This window comes from Ictalurus furcatus, chromosome 3, assembly GCF_023375685.1.
Source record: "Ictalurus furcatus strain D&B chromosome 3, Billie_1.0, whole genome shotgun sequence".
Classification (NCBI taxonomy): domain Eukaryota; kingdom Metazoa; phylum Chordata; class Actinopteri; order Siluriformes; family Ictaluridae; genus Ictalurus; species Ictalurus furcatus.
The window spans coordinates 24,435,579-24,453,375 of NC_071257.1; the positions used below are offsets into that span (position 1 = coordinate 24,435,579).

At 38.3% G+C, this 17,797-nt stretch overlaps 1 protein-coding gene across 2 annotated transcripts in view; it reads left to right on the top strand.

Annotated features, from left to right (window-relative positions):
* The window catches only part of LOC128605857 (inositol polyphosphate-5-phosphatase A), a 184,218-nt gene that overhangs the window by 144,540 nt on the left and 21,881 nt on the right, over positions 1–17,797 (top strand). For both annotated transcript variants that reach the window (XM_053621663.1, XM_053621664.1), the window contains exons 10-12: positions 8,937–9,032; positions 11,241–11,315; positions 16,763–16,836. In XM_053621663.1, the coding sequence (XP_053477638.1) occupies positions 8,937–9,032; positions 11,241–11,315; positions 16,763–16,836 (245 nt within the window). The remainder of the gene's footprint in view (positions 1–8,936; positions 9,033–11,240; positions 11,316–16,762; positions 16,837–17,797) is intronic.

Here is a 17,797-nt window from a genome sequence, read left to right on the forward strand (position 1 = left end):
TTTATTGAGGGCCTTCAAAGCTGCAGAATGTTCTGGAAGCCATATTATACCATCAGCTGAAGTGAAGTGTGAAGTTAATTACATTTATTATCTTGTTACAAAGCCACCTGGGTTATATTAGGCAGCAAGTGAACAGTCAGTTCTCAAAGTTGATGTGTTGGACGGAGGGAAAATGGGCAAGTGTAAGTATCTGAGTGACTTTGACAAGGGACGATTGTGTTGGCTCGAGTCAGAGCATCTCCAAAATGGTAGGTCTTGTGGGGTGTTCCTGTTATGCAGTGGTTAGTACCTACCAAAGTTGGTCCAAGGAAGGACCGGTGACAGAGTCACGTGGAGCAAAGGCTAGCCCGTCTGATCCAATCCCACAAAAGAGCTACTATAGTACAAATTGCAGAAAAAGTTTATGCTGGCTATGATAGAAAGGTGTCAGAACCAGGGTTGGGTGTAAAGTGTTACAAAGTAACATGTTAATGTAATCTAATTACTTTTTCTGATAATGCAGTAATGTAACACATTACATTTTAAATTTATGTAATTTGATTACAGTTACTGATATCAATAAATTTACGCTACTTGCGTTACAAATTTATTGTTGAGAAAACAATATTAAGTAAAATGCATTTTTAAAATAAATCACATTTTCTTCTGAAGATTTTTCCTTTAGCCCCAAATAATTCTCCACTTGGAGCGGTTTGTCACTATGTAACTGAACATCCATAAAAGAAGACAGTAGTGTTGTAATTTTATATCTTTAGTGAACGGAGGCGAGACCAATCAGACAGGGTTTACAGGAAAATATGTGGAAACACTCGTGTCTTATTGGCTGACAGCTCTCAATTCTGCCAAACACTAGCTCACAGTCAGTGTGAGGAAAAATGAATATACGCCGATATATTTTTTAAACCAGTAAAGGGGTTGAAACTGAAACACTAACATCCACTGATGCTGAGCAGGAAAACAAGGTGTGTACATGTCTATATGAGTTCCAGTTTACGTGAACATGATATGAGCAGAGCATAAGGAAAGATAATGTACATTGCATGGCACTGTAGCAGCTAAACCCATACAATGATAGTTTAGCTGTGCCTCCCCTTGGTTAGTGACCCCAAACTAGCCTAGTTAGAAAAGTTTTATATTTTATAGGTCTGGTAGTCCTACAAACAGTGACAACACCCGAAGCAAGTTTTACAATAAATCCGGCGTTTTCTGATCGTGTCATACATTGATGTGCGCTAAAATTACTGAAAGAACTATAAGGTTCACTTTGTAGTATATTTTTGTAGGTTTGATAATGTGAAAGTAAAGTAATTAGTAATCTGATTACTTTTTATGTGCAGTAATGTAATCAGATTTCAATTTTAAAGTAGTAATTAGTAATCTGTAGTGGATTACTTTTTTTGAGTAACTTACCCAACACTGGTCAGAACAGTGCATTGCAGCTTGCTGCATGTGGGGCCGTGTAGCTGCAGACAAGTCAGAGTGACCATGCTGACCCCATCTACTGCCGAAAGTGCCTACAGTGGGCATGTGAGCATCAGAACTGGACCATTGAGCAATGTAATAGGTGGTCTGGGCAATGTTCTGCTGGGAAACCTTGGGTCCTGGCATTCATGTGGATGTTACTTTGGCACGTACAACCTACCTAAATAGTGATGCAGACCAAGTACACCCCTTCATGGCAATGATATTCCCTAATGGCAGTGGACTCATTCTGCAGAATAACGCACCCTTCCACAAATTGTACAGGAATGGTTGGCCTCCAAATTCAGATCTCAATTCAATCGAGCATCTGTGGGATGTGCTGGACAAACAAGTCCAATCCATGGAGGCCCCACCTCGCAGCTTACAGGACTTGGACATAAAGGAGCTGCTGTTAACGTCTTGGTGCCAATTACCACAGCACACCTTCAAACATCTTGTGGAGTCCATGCCTCAACGGGTCAGAGCTGCTTTGAGTGGCACAAGGGGGACCTACACAATCGGTGTATGTTGTAATAATAATCATTTCTTCAAGACTAGTTGTGTAGTTTTCAGATATCTATTTAGAGACAAGTATATCGAGATGATTTAGTAACAAAATACAGTGTTTACAGTGTCGAACATGTAACTATCTGTGATTAGATGGTTTGGACAAAACTAATCCTCAAATAATATCTGGTTTTAACTGGTTTTAGGCAGTCTTTAAGAACTGAACCAGCTGTCTATGTAGCCCTGTAATGTTGGGTACAAGCTCACAATATGGAGGCCTTACACTGCATTGAGCTGACCTCTGAACCTCAGAACCTCCTCCTGTAGGCTCCTTCCATCACTCAGAGTAGACATTATTGATTTCCAGCTCATAACTCCTCATGCCACCACTCACTGCCCTGCCATTACGCTAACACTGATGAGCCATTGTGAACATTTATGGGGCAGAGTAATTAGATCTCAATTAAAGAGAGAGACCGAGAGAAAAAGAAAGGTGAAGTCTGTTATAGCCACCTTGGCTGCCATTATCTACCCAGAGATATCTACAGAACTTATTGAAACCCATATTATCTACTTATTAACTGCCCATATTATTGAACAGTGATCCACATAGAGTGCTAGGTGTATGTTACGGTTTGAAATTTTCACCCTATGATAACCTAGTCTAAAACGACCACTGCTTTGTGGTATTAATTGACCATTTAAACTATGTAAGCCTGTAGTGAAAATTTAAGTAAATATTTATTTTGAATCTTTGTATAAAAGTCTCTTTGTACGTCCTTGTACAGTATATGTAACAAAAAAGATGAAATCTCCTAATTGCGCTTCTTACTACAGGACAGTTTGTAATAATTAATATTAACATGATTTGGATAGGACTAGAATCTCAGAGACACTCTGGTAATAATTACACTATCCCACCTCCCCATGAAAAAGTAGTGCAAGATATTTGTGAGAATTATTTTTCCATACATTGATGTATTTAATGTTGAGCCAAAAAAAGTATATTGAAATTCATTTTAATCTGTATTTTATTGTGGTGTTAAGCAAATGTCTTCATTCTGAAAGTGTGTGATTTGAGTGCCTGTAACCCTGTAATGTTATAATGTTTGTCTGCAGAGAATTGGCAGCTCCATTGTAGGCATTGGTAGTAAAATATTAATGAACCATGACTGCCAGCAGGTTCTCTGATGCAAAGGGCCAAACCCAGCGAATTGACAGAAAAGCATTTCTTAAACAGCACCACTGAGACCTATCAACTCTAACGCCTCTCTGTTTCTGTCTCTCTCAAATTGAGATCTAATTACTCTACTCCGTAAATGTTCACAATTGCTCATCATGTTAGTGTAATGGCAGGGCAGTGAGTGGTGGCATGAGGAGTTATGAGCTGGAAATCAATAATGTCTGCTCTGAGTGATAGAAGGAGATTACAGGAGGAGGCTCTGAGGTTCAGAGGTCAGCCCAATGCAGTGTAAGACCTCTGTATCATGGGCCTATAACAAGAGTTACAAAACAACTTGGCCAATCCTGTGAGAGAAGCAGGTTTTTTTTGTTTGTTTGTTTGTTTTTTTACTAGGATCATTAACTAGTTTAACTAATGTTTTCTTTTTTTTAATGAATCGTTTTAATGTCAGTTTTACTATAATAAATTGTGGCTTGATTTTAAGGTTCTCTTTGTAAGCTGCAATCACTTTATTAGAAAAAAAACTCACTCTTTTTAAAACACTATATATCAGAGTTGCATCTTAAAGTGGATTTCCTCCACATTAATCCAACCTAGGAGAAATGGATTAATATCATGTTTGACACCTGTGAGTGTTTGTCTGTGCAGTAAGACATTATTTTACTAGTTAGGCTTATATAGGATTATTCTTAACAATATCATTCATTGGAAATATTGTCTTACAGTACTGAACTGTGTGTGTGTGTGTGTGTGTGTGTATTGGGCAGTTGTACGAGCTGAATGTTTGGACTGAAACCATCTCCAGCTGTGTGTGACTGCAGTAGCATAAGGTGTGTGTGTTCGGAGAGAGGGATTTATTGTGAGGATGCATTGATTTAGCCTCTCTGTATAGCCAAAGCATCTGTAACTGAGCTGTGCTTTCTCTCTCATTGATGGGATTAACACTCTAAAGAGCATCTGACAATAAAGCACAGGCTTTGCTCCAAACTGCCCCCGCCACACACACTCCACAACTACTTGCAGCCAGTCGTATCGGCTCATTAATAACCGTTTAAGAGAATCAATATCCGTCGATGAAAGACGAGCTGCACACTATATGAAGTGTGTTTGTTGGACCGCACTAAAGCTGTTGAAGAAATGTCTATAGCTGCTGTAATGTAAATGTAGAATATATAATGTTTCGCAGACGTTCTTCAATATTAAATATACCTAAGAATGGATCAAACGCATATGTTGTTTTTTAGAAGATTAAAAAATTGCTAACGTTAGCAAATTACTGTGGTAACGGAATAAAATGGGCGGTTTCATACTGGTGCTCATCATATCACCTTATCATTGATTTCTTTTCCTTTAACAGCATGCCCCATTATATTTTATTCCTTATGTAATACTTTATACGTCTCAAAATTTTCTTTCGTACCCTTGTCAGGTTATACTTAGTTTGTTCCCTTTTCTCTTGCACTTCTTATATTTGTTGTCTGTTTAGTATGTTATATTTGCAAATCCATCATACGTGTAACAGCTGGCAAATAAAACAGATTCTAATTCAGTTAAAGCACATGAATGAGGTCGTGAAGGAGGGAGAAGTAGTTTAGGACGATACTTTGGACAAAACTGGATTTGAACACAAATTTTCATTTTATTCAATGATACGCTAATCTAATAAGTCTAATAATCGTGTAATATACAGCCAGAGTTAGTACTCCCTACGTTTGAGATTAACTGACCCTGGACTTGCTTAATACACACACATAAACTCACAAGCAAATACTTTTAGATGTCAATAGATAGTTCGCTTGCAGTATCCAGAGGAAGCCTTTCAAATGTCTGTAGTTGGTTATTTCCTCTCTCCCATGTATTATAGCTCTTCATTTCATTGTGGTGCATCAAATGAAAAGCCCAGTTACTATAAAATGAGTTAGGGTAATATCATTTAGAAGGGGTCAGAGAGTGTGTATAGAATTTAATTTATTTAGATGCTGTTTTTTAATAGAGCAGCTGAAAGAGTCTTCTGTGTGCACACTCTCACTGTGGTTACTGGACTGACCCAGAGACCCAAACCTCAACCTCTCTCTCTCTCTCTCTCTCTCTCTCTCTCTCTCAAGCTATTGTAGATTTACTGTTTGTGATTATTGCCCATATATGATCAACAATTAGATGACTGGATCGGGTCAGCACCTACTCTCTGGTCTTTATAGTGTGTATTAACAAAATGCACCAGGCTTTCCTTGGCTCTGAGAATCACGATGCACTTGCTTTTGAGTGAATAGCATAAGGGTCTTGTTCATGGAGTGAGTTACACAAGGTGAAGGGAATCATTTGACAAGTGTTGATTAGGCAAAATAAGGTGAGATATAGTGGACTGGATCTTTTAATATTGTCAAATTCCTTTAAGTAAATTGTGCCTAGCATTAGTAGTGAGCATTTTCTTGCTTTCCTAAGCACAAAATTCATGAAGAAAAATTTACCTTCATATTGGTAAAAATGGGGAAAACGTTTTCTGTGTTTGAATTAATGTGTGTGTGTGTCTATATATATATATATATATATATGTGTGTGTGTGTGTGTGTGTGTGTGTGTGTGTGTATATATATATATATATATATATATATATATATATATATATATATATATATATATAAAAGTACAAGATAAAATATTTATATGTACTATTTCTATTTTAATTACAAATATGTAAAAGATAAAATAGAGTTAAAATGTCATTTATTTCCTACATCAAGCAAAAATAGTAGTATTTGGAGCATGAATGAACTGTGGCATCACAAATATACAAACACTAGCATGTTTCTTTGTGTGTTTGCGATTGTCTGATTGATTGATTGATTGATTGGTTTATAGTATTTAATCACCGTTAAAGAGAGCCATCCTGTGACTCACATGAATAAGGATATCAGTCTTGATCCCCCTGAGGGGTCTGACTTTTCACTCTTCCGAATGAGACAAAACCCCACTTAGAACAAGCAGCTGTAGACTGTGACACTTGGTATTATAAGTGACCTAAGTATTATCTCCCATTCATTCTTAACTCTAGCAGAACATTATAATAGCAAGGTCACAAGATGCTCATCAATATGTTTATCATTCAGTACAGTATATAAAGCAAATCAACATTAGTGAAAAGTAGTGACATTTTTCATGACGTTTTTCATGATATCCTAAACTCTTTAGTTTGTTTTAAAAAGGAGATCTGCACAACCAGGAGAATGGAGTAAGCGAATATGCCTTGTGCATGTCTGTGAGTGAGTGTACACATCTGTCCATCAGCTTTTAATGTGTAATTGTGAACAAAAACATCATCAGCACTTGGCAGCACCTGCTCCCTGTGGATTAACCAAATTATTTAAACATGAATGGATTTTGTGCTTCTGTACTCATAAATGGATACTTTTAATTTCAGTAAGGCTGCTTTGCTCTCTGGCAGCATGGCCCATCTGAAATGGCGAGGGTTTTCTGCTTGGCTGACTCTCTGGCTGAGACAAGGACAGAGGGAGGGTTTCTGGCGAAGAGAGCTAAGAGTTGAACCATAAGTGAAAGGCCTTTAAATAAAATTGTTTTACATTCTGTATTTATTTTCTTGGCCAACATTCTTTAAAGTGTTCTGTTTTCTCATATTGAATTTCACTGGGTATCTGTTTATAGACTAACTATTGTTAGTTATTAGCTGAATTATCATTTTTACAGCAGTAATTTCTGAGAAAAAGATCAATTTTACAGCGTTGTCTCAGTGTGTGTGTGTGTGTGTGTGTGTGTGTGTGTGTGGCTACAATGACTTTGTCAGGCTGAGTATCTCTACCTTTAGCCTTTTTAGGGAGATCTTTTTTGGGGCTTATTCATGGCTCAAAGCAGCTTAAACCCTGTAAAGCGCATTACTTTGAGGCTGCGAAGGGAGCACCGTGAGCTGCCGCTTGGACCCAAATGAGCAAAAGATGGAGCGATTTGTTAGAGCTTAGAAAGCATCCAAATGAAGGGAAGAAAGGAAGGGGGAGAAGGAGTGAGGGAAGAAGGTTTGCTCCTATATTTTCTGCCACTGTTTGTTTTAATCTGCAGCACAGCTCTGTGAGCTTGCTGGCCCAAACTGTGACATTTCGTTCTAAAGGGCCTTCTTTTTCCCCTTTCTGCTATATTGGCTTGACCTAATTAACTAATCTGTGCTTTGAATTTCAATAAGGCCTGTGGGATGGGAACCAGCAGGACTGGCTTTACCTCATTCAACTGTCTTCAAACACAGATGGTCGAATGTTTAACTAATTGTTAAAAAGACTTCACAAAAAGGGAATTTAGCCGTGCACACACTCTTCGGGGGTCAGGACAATACCGAGACATAAAGAAGGCCAGAGGGACATCATGCTCTTTTCTCTATTTCTGGTTCCTCAGAATCATTAAAATGCATTGGGTATTGTTTGGGTAGTTTGGACTCAGTATGCTACGTAAAGGTCCTTGTTAGCTTTGGCTGTAAATGCAGCATTAGTTATGATATTGTGGTATACCACCTGAAATATTTATACCTTTAATAGGATTTTTATAATGGCTTGTACTGAGAGTATTCAACTAAAATGATTAAAAAGCTACAGTTACATAAAAGTTCTGGCTTACAAAGGCAACTAACATAATTGAATGACATCAGTTACTTTTTAATGCATAACCATTAATAATTAGTTCACAGCTATAAATAAGACAATTCGAAATGGTTATGTTTTGTTTCGCCCTGGTGCACATTAACACTTTTGATTAATGCCACATACTTCTGTTTTTTTCCATCAAATTATTATTTTTTTTAAAGCCATTTCTTTAGACCATGCACTAAACAAAATTAAAAAATATTTTCTCTTTCTAGCCTAATGTCTATAGCCTTGTAGCTAGTCTTTGATACCAGTGAGTTGCCTTTAGTCAAATCATTTCCATAAATGCCAAATGAAACCATGAAATAAATAATAGTCAAAATGGTTCTATAGCAGATCCTATGCCTGTCCAGGTTTTTCCACATGTTTGTCGACTCTGCTGGGTCCACATCTGGACCATGTTCCATAAGTTGATGACCCCCTGCTTTAGATGATGTTACAAAAAAAAAAAAATTTCAGGTGTGACATATTCCTTGAAATATACTATAAGACTATTAAAACAGTGTGTCCTTCTTTGTAAACAACAGTCATTATGCTCATAGAAAAAGGGGTTCTTCAAGGGCTTTTACAATAGTTAAGGCTCCTTGGCTTTCCCACTGTTGGAGAATTGTACATAGAACCATTAAGGGGGAACAAGAGGGATAAACCAAAGAACTTTTAAGAGTTCTAGATGGAAATGTCTAACACTTCTGGTAGTGTCTAACGCTGTATAGAGGTATGACAGAATCAATTTTATTAACTACTCAAACCCTCATAAGTTTGTATTAAAAACATTCACTGCTTTTCTTGTTATCCTTTTTAAAAGGCAAATTTGATACCATAATCTGCTGAAAACAGTGTTAAAGATTTTCATGTGATCTATTTTATAATATTACACCTTGTGTAGAAATGTGAATGTAGCTGCATTTTTCTAAATAGTTTCATAGTTTGTGACCCTTCAGTGCTTTAAAATGGCACGTCGAATTTCAGAAAGGCTGTAACTTGTGTCTTATGTCTTAATTATGTTTAAATATGTCACAGTGCTAGTGTGTAGATTTTCAACCTCAGCTTTCATACTGTTATAGAGGAAGTTCATCCGATATTAATGCTATATTTGTTAATATTTGTTATTATTGACTTAATCTGTCATTTGTCTCTGCCTCCAGAGTCTGTGTTCTACAGCCACCATGCAGACGGTTCGAACTGCAGACAACACACAAGTGGACAAGCTCATATTCCGAGAGTCCGACAATGACCGCAAGGTGAAAACTGCAAAGCGTAGACACACTCAAACACTACACTACTATTAAAATAGTTCACAATAGCACTACATTGCTATTACATTATTACAATAGTTCATTCTTGTATCACCTTAAATCGGAATTCAATTATTTACCTTTGTGCTAATTTCTTCAGAGCATCTGATATTTATTTGAGATTCATGCCAGTCAGAGAGCAGGAGGAAAACTTTTAGTATATTACTAAGGAAATTTCGGAAGCCTGACGATAATTGTATATATTTAAACTGTGGGTGTGTGTGGGTGGCCGCCTGGGAAAATCCTTCACATTGTGAAATTTTAACATTTTCTACTGTATACAGTTCTGTGCAGAAGTCTTAAACACCTTTTTTTTTTTTTAGTACAAACTTTGTTATAGATTTTTTATTTTATGACTTCTCCATTATCGAGTCAGTACAAAAAACATTTTAGATTTCCAAACATTAGTTTTCTAGCACAAAATTAAATGTTACAGAAAAATGTTTGTATGTCAGTAAAGAAAGCAGCATAGTACATGGTAAGAGACACTTTTCAGACAAAAAACACAATGAAGGCTGCTGGATTTTTCTGCAAAAATAAGAAGCGAGTGCGACAGTCAAAGTCTCCAGAAGAACCGTGGCTGGTTCTGCAAGATGCTCAATAAAACTTACAGCTCATTTCCTTATAAAACTGCACTAATTCTACCTGACACTACTATTTTATTTTTTTGTCATACCAGGTATTGACTTTGTTTCATTTTCTACTGTTTACTGCTCTTATTTTTATTTTATTTAGATACATTTAATTTCATTGTTTTGAAGGGATCTTTGGTCTACAGCATTTCTTTGCATGTGCCTAAGAATTTTTCACAGTACTGTATATTTCTGAAGACTACAGGAAATGTTTTTCTTTTCCATATAAACTCAGCAAAAAAAAAAAAAGAAATACTTTCTGTATTTTAAAGACAATTTTGTAAAATCCAAATAAGCTGTACAGATCTTTATTGGAAAGGGTTTAAACGAGGTTTTTCATGCTTGTTCAATGAACCATACACAATGATTGCACATGCACCTGTGGAACAGTCCTTAAGACACTAACCGTTTACAGGCGGTAGGCAATTAAGGTTACAGTTACAATAACTTAGGACACTAAAGAGTCCTTTCTGCTGACCCTGAAAAACACCAGGGGTCGGGGTCATGATGGCTTAGATGTTAGCACATTTGCCTCGCACCTCCAGAGTTGGGTGTCCGATTCCCATGTCACCCTGTGTGTGCATATTCTCCCTATGCTTCGGGGGTTTCCTCCGGGTACTCTGATTTCCTCCCCCAGTCCTACGCACCTGTCCATAGTAACGATTTCACAGACACGAGATCTCACAGAAACTCGCGTTTTATCAAACCTGACTTCAGAAGACAATATCACTCACACTCCGTTTTGTTTATTAGCAGCATATCAGCTGCCTCATTCAGAAAGTTATTTTCTTTCTTTCTTTCTCTCTCGCTCTCTCTCTCTCTCCCTCTCTCTCTCTCTCTCTCTTTATCGCTGTCTCTCTCTCTCTCTCTCTCTCTCTCTCAAAAACCAGAGAGCGCAGCATCCTAGGCTCAACATACTATTAAGAAGTTATTCAGTTGTCTCTGTTGTGGAAACATGCACTTTCTTGGCATGTTTGTGGCTGCCATGTTTCTGCTATAAAAGCACGCATCACCCGGTTGGACACACTTGCTCGCTCTCGTTGGCTATTGCAGGTATCCTGCCTCCGGCAGCCCGATCAAGAGTCATCAATATCAAACATGTTTGATATTTACGATTTGGGATTGGGGAGGCTCTGATTGGATCCAGAGCAGTAAAATAATCGTAATGACACCACACAACTTTTTTGGACAAAAAGCTGGTAGCGACAAACCTCAAATCGCTGATTGTTGGGGAGGGTGTAAATCATGCTTAAAAATTTTTATAAAGTGTGTTGCCAGCCTAAGCGGTACAAAAAGTGGATGGAAAGTAGATGTCGAATTATAAGCCGTAAAAAATAATTTTTTTACCAAAACCCATCTTGTCATTACTTAATTTTTTAATGCCAGAATCCAGCCAGAGCATCATTCGACAGGTTTACGTATGTACCATAGCCTAAAATCTCCCATGACTTTACATTACAGTGCTGGCCTTGTTATCTTGGATGCTGTTAGTACAAACTTGTCTCTGCTTTCTGTTTTGTAGGTTGTGCTACAACTCGAAAAGAAGCTTTTTAACTACATTAACCAGGATGTTTTCCGGGAAAACAATGGAACGCTGGTGAGCTATGTATTCTCTGTTTATCATAGTGCTTCATTCATTCTATTTTTAAAACAAAATGCATCACGCTTAGGGTCTTTATGTTTTCAGGCTAGTGTCAAAAACAGAAAGTGCAGTCCCGTTTATGACCGAGATTAATATAATTAGGCACAAAGTGGATTTGTGAGCATTTGAGAGTTGCAGGTATGATGAGAAATACACATATACACACAGACGGTCTTGTTCGTTAAAGTCTGTTTAATGAACAAAAATATTCTGACCTCACTTTTCTGTCTATATACACAGGAGGTGACTGTTCTAGTATGTACTCATAAGAGAAGGTGTGTGTGTCCAAGCCTTGGTCCCTCTATAGACTGTGTTTGTGTGTGGTGTGTTTTCTTTCACATCACTGGAGAGCAGTAAGATGAATGACTTGATGGCTTGTGAGAGATAATTTGATGCTCATGTTCCAGTTAAACATACTGTCTTATGAGCCTTATGAAACAAACTACCTTTCCAAAACGACAAATGTCCCTCCTCCCCCTTCCAAAAGGTGGGGGAATGTAATAAATAAATAAATAAAAATCCATTGCATCCTTCATCAACTACTAGACTTGTACCGGCTTGACAGAAATTTAATTCGAGGCAGCTCTTGAAAATAATTATTGTATTTTGAGAGGAGTAATCATTGGTGGGGACATGATTGAATGTGTCCATGCCTATTGACTTTTGCAATGATTAATAGCTTTGTTTAGTCGATATTCCCATCGAAATTGTATAATTAATTATCCGGGTGGCTGTCAGGTGCAGAGGATGGAGAGCTCTGATGAGGATTTGGGAAGATTAAATTTTCCGGGGACCGCTGCGTCGAGGGGGCGTGGGATTTGCTGTGGAGGGGGAGGTTATGTGTGTGTGTTCGTGTGTGTGTGTGTGTGTGTGTGAAAGAGAGAGAGAGAGCGTGCGTGTGTACACCATCGGGCCGAGACATTCTGCAGTCGCGGACTGTGCTAAATGTACAACCCGCCCCCCCACCCTCAATCTCTCATCTTCCCATTGATTTTGTTTTAGTATCTCTTTATTGTAACTTTATCTGTTGTAGCTGGCCAGCCGGTGGGACGAACGAGAGCGCAGGGAGGGAGGAGTGGAGCAAGTGATGAACTTTTCTGTCAGGCTCCTCATGCTCCTCGCGTCCTCAGCCACCGCATTTCTCAAACCGCAGGAGTTTTTAAGAGTCCAAATAAATAAATAACATGGTCCTTCTGCGTATGTCCAGCCATACTTTATCTGTCACGGAGCCTAAGCTGCAGAGCAGCGCAAATCTAATGTAAGTCCAGTGTTCTGCAGGCAGAAGTGACCAAACACACTGTTCCAATGTCCTTCCCTGACAGGCAGGAAGCAAACACTGGCAGGAAACACATACGTGTAGAAAGGTCAAAGTGACAAGTTGAAACTAAACCGCTGCTCAAAACTTGACCATACCTAATTAAAGTGTGAAAACAAACATGTTTATTTTATCGTCACTTAAAATGATCTCTAAAATGATAAATAAAGGACATTTCTGTTGTCCACTCAGTCCTGACTCTACTTGGAAGGGACAGAAACTTTGCAAAGGTGAGCAAATGAATAATTCAGCCAAAAGTCAAATTTATAAAATGTTTCTCTTTACCAAAATGTAGTTGCTCAACCAGTGCAAGATTGGTGGCTGACGTTTGTGTCTGTTATTTTGCCCAGGAGTCAAAGTGAAATATTTTGCGTGAGTTAGGCTACGTCTACATTAATCCGGATAAATTTGAAAACGCATCTTTTACTCTCCGTTTTGGCTTTCTGCCCACACTGAGACAGTGTTTTTGTTCAATGAAAACAGAGCTCTTCAAAAACCCTCCCATGAGGATAAAATTGAAAACGCCGTTTCAGCGTTGTAGTGTAGACTGAGAAAACAGAGACATTCCAAATCACATATTTGACATATTTTTAGTCACATGATGCAGTCATTCAACTAAAAAAAAAAACAAACCAAAAAAAACCAAGATGTTGGACGATGTTCTAGTGCAGTTGCTGATAGCTTTGTTAAAGTGTTATAGTTTGATAGCTTTGTTAAAGATTAATGCCACTTTTTACAGCCTTCAGATCGCATTTTTATATAAACACCTGACTGAAATTACGCAAGCCAAAGCTTCTTACATTTTTTTTTTACGCGTATGCAGTATAGTGATGTAAGCGTTTTCAGATGTTTCAGTGTGGACAAACAATTTTTGGAAAGCATTTGAAAACGCCAGTGTAGATGGAGAATGTTTTAAAACGAAAATGCAGCTTTCAGATGTATCCGGATTAATGTGGACATAGCCATAGACTTCCATTTCTTGCTGGGTATTTTAACTCCAGTCCAGCACTAAAGAATTCCATTTCAGAAAGTGGTGTGAACTTTAGTTGTGGCTAAACTGTTCCTTCCAAATTATGTCCAAATGTACTTTGGACAGCTAATTTGTTTTATTTTTTTTGTTTGTTTGTTTGTTTTCCTTGCTGGTTTATATGTTTGTATTACTGTTTGTTTATTGTTTCTTGGTTTATTACTTGTTTGTATTTTTGTATTGTTTGTTTGCATGCTTGTTATATGTTTGTATTGATGTTTGTTTGTTTATATATTATTTTTTTTACTACTTAATTGTAATTTTGTGTTTGTTTATTTGTTTTGTGTTTTATTTTGTGTATGCCCCTAATGAGTTTCCATTCAAAATGTAATGATAACTCTGTTTGAGGTGTTTGGGATGCGTTGATTGTCCACATTCCATCCTTTCCTTCGTGTCTGAGCTTGACAGTATATCGGTTTGGCACAAAATAATGAATACATCATAAAAGTTGGGGGCCGTATTGGCCCTGCAGTGAAGTGTGCGGCGTAAAAATCAAATTAAATGACCTCTCACCCGGCTCTTATTGATGGCATTTAATGGCGGCCGACGTTGTCAGGGCCGTATTTGACAAAGCATAAATCAAAGCACAATTATGGCAAGGGACATAGCATGGGCCGCCAGAAATCCAGGGGGACATTTCACTGTGCACTTTTCCCGAAAGGCTCGGCTCCCAAGCAATCAAAGCACGGTGATTTACGTGGCTGAGCCTATTGAGGCAAAGTGCTCATTTTGAGCTAATGCTGACATTTATTTTTATTTCTGATGGTACTTCCTCATCTGAGCCCTTGTCTTCTGCACTGGCCCTGTGATCTCTTTGCCCTTTCGAGCCTCAAGTTCAGTGGTATCTGATAAACAGCACAAGCCTCTATAAAACAGCAGGCCCTTGAACTTGGACGAAGTTTTGATTTTACTGCCGACCCATCAGATGGGCAAATCATTCTGCTAAATTGAGCCACAGTGAAATGTAGTGTGAAATTTCGGCCCTCAGGATGTCCTGCTGAATGAATGACTTGCATACACATATTCTTACTTACCGGCAAAACACAGACTTTTACTTAAACCACCTCTTACTATACAAACTTTCCTGACAGATTTCTGTGTTTAATTTCACTCAGGTTTATCTCAGAGGTGAGACTCCTGTCCTAAGAAACACACACATTGTACTTATACTCAGGGTCTTTCTCCCAGGCATACACAAAACTCATTTCATATAGACACTCAATCATGTAGTTTGCATATTATGTGTGTGTGTGTGTGTGTGTGTGTGTGCACGCGCGCATGTGTGAGTATACTTGTCCAGCTCTGGTAATGTGATGGATGCTTGTCCTGAAGCACAAAGCCAGTCCAAACACAACACAATACAGTCACACACACAATGTACAGTAATGAAACTGCAGGCATATACAAGAGCACATAGATATCGGTCTCAATATAGCTGACGCACACACGCGCGCGTGCGTGCGCGCACACACACAGTTGAGGCAGTGATGCAGGCATCAGTTGTACCTGTTGGTCTCTCCCATAATTAATGTGTACACACACAGGCTAATTATTCTGTTCTGCTTTGATTAATGACTTTAGCTCGTCTCAGTCATCCTTGCATCTGAGACGTGAGCTCAACTCCCTCCGAGTGTGTGCATCTGGGAGAGAGCATGATTGATGAACACTGCACGCGCACACACACACACACACACACACACACTCTACTGTTAGGAAAGGCCCTTACTGTCATGTGTATTCACAGAGCCTGGTGTCAAAGGACACATAAACACATCAGTACACACACATGCCATACACACCGACATAGACATCTATACATACTCACAACCATATCCATACACACACCAACATCCATATCCATACTCCATTCAACTTTATTTTTATTTATTTTATTTTTTTTTATTTTATGTTTATTTTTATGGGCCTTAGTAACAATTGTGTGGTCCTCACCAATGTCTATAAACAAACAAATGATCTCAGGTACAGCAAAAAAAAAACAAAACACAACAGGTTTCAATATGTAGTAATTTGTTTATCAAGAAATAATCTAACATGTAGAACCACCTTTAGCAACAATAACTTGAAGTAAACATTTTCTGTAGGATTAAACAACTCAATCTATCACATCTTGCCGGCTGGTATGAGGTGTTTGTGGTGATATAGATGTGAGGTGCTGTTTTTAGTTTGTCCCCAAACATGGCACTGTACATGATGATCAAACATATCCATCTTGGTCTCATCAGTCCAAAGGATATTGTTCCAGAACTTTTGTGGTTTGTTCAGATGCAATTTTACAAACCTAAGTCACGTTCCATATTCTTTGTGGAAAGAATGGACTTACCTAGCCACCCTTCCATGAAAGCTACACTTGCTCGGTCTTTTTCTTTTTTGTGCTGTCATGAACATAAACATTTAATGTGCTTACAGAGGCCTGTAGATCACATGATGTGGCTTTTAGGTTTTTCTTTACATCTCTGACCATTAAACAGTCTGACCTTGGCCTTGGTGCTGGGACACCCACTCCTGGGAAGTTTGGCAACTGTGTTAATGGTTCTCAATTTGTAAACAATCCTTCTCACTGTAGAATGGTGAATTTCAAATTGTTTGGAGATGGCCTTATAACCTTTCTCAGATTGATGAGAAGCTTACACAACTTACTCTCTTTATGATTGTAGAAGCAGGAAGAGTTTACTTATTTTTCTCACCTGGTTTATGAATGTTGGTTTAATTTTTGGGGAGAAAATGAGTACATTTTGAAATCTGTTGTGTTTCTTGTTGTCACCTGAGGTTATTTGTTTGTTTATAGGAGTTGGTGAGGACCCCACAATTATTATTTAGGACCTGATCAATAACAATCTGAATTGAAGGGGGGTGGTGGTGGTATTTTCTTTTTCCCATGACTGGAAATGCTGTGTTATCGCTACTACAATAGAAAATTTAATTTGTCTGGAGATCACATTCAAGCACAGAAAGTTGGTTAAATAAAATAATAATAAAAATTCCATACAGTATAATTCAACATGAAATTAATTCTCTACATTTCTGTTATTCTGTTCACAGCTATTAGAGTTTGATAAAGAGAAGGCTGTCTTTAAGGATCGTTTGCAAGAGCTGGAGATCTCCTTTCCTCCCAGGTATCCTCCGACCCCCTGCACCTCCTCATCACTTCCTGTTTGTTTATTTATAATTTATTATCCTCACTTCCTCTCCTCTCATTTCATGATGAATATGTGTCCCTGGTGATTAAATACAGCCATATGCTGTTAATTCACTGTTGGTTGAATCATTTTCATAGAGCTATTTAATTATAGATATAAACTATAAAGAGGTGAGAATGAATGGAATAAATATGGAAGAGTTCTATTTTGGTGTTAGGACACTGAGAGATTACTTACTGAGACAGAATCATGGCATCACAGCATGGACACAGTCTAGATGTTCTACATTCATTGGTGGACAAGCTGATGATATTTATTTCCCCCTAAACTCTCTTACAGCACATTTGGAACATTCAGACGGATGTGTCTGTGTTTTGATGGCATCTCTTTTGAGTAATTTGTATGGACAGACAGCAGATTTTCCCCTCAGTGCTTCTGAACTAACATGCCTCTTCTTTTGCCTAATAGTGCTTATGTGAGACAGAACAGCATTAATATTCCATCGCAGGCATTCTCTGTGTGTCCTCTTCTTCAAACAAATGAATGTACAATTAGGCCTTTCAGAAAGGCAGCAGGGGGGCAGGAGCTCCCAGCGCAGCGGCCCGAAGCATCGCACCGCTAATGGTGCTTGACCTTTGGCGTCAGCGCTGACTCAATCAGTGTAGATAATGAAACGATGTAATCAAACAATAATTACTTGATAAACTGCTCCACTAGCTCATGTGAGGAGGGGCTGTGGGGTGTGTGTGTGCGGCATACTTGTGTATATTTAAACGTCTGTGTCTTAATCAGCTACCTCCATTTACATGGCTTTGCATAAGTGACAGGTGGATTTATGGGGCTTTTACACTGTGTGACTTTTGCTCTCATCTGTCTCCAGTATATAATCCTGAATCATCTGGCACGCGCTGAGAAATGGCGAAATGCAAGGAGAGGA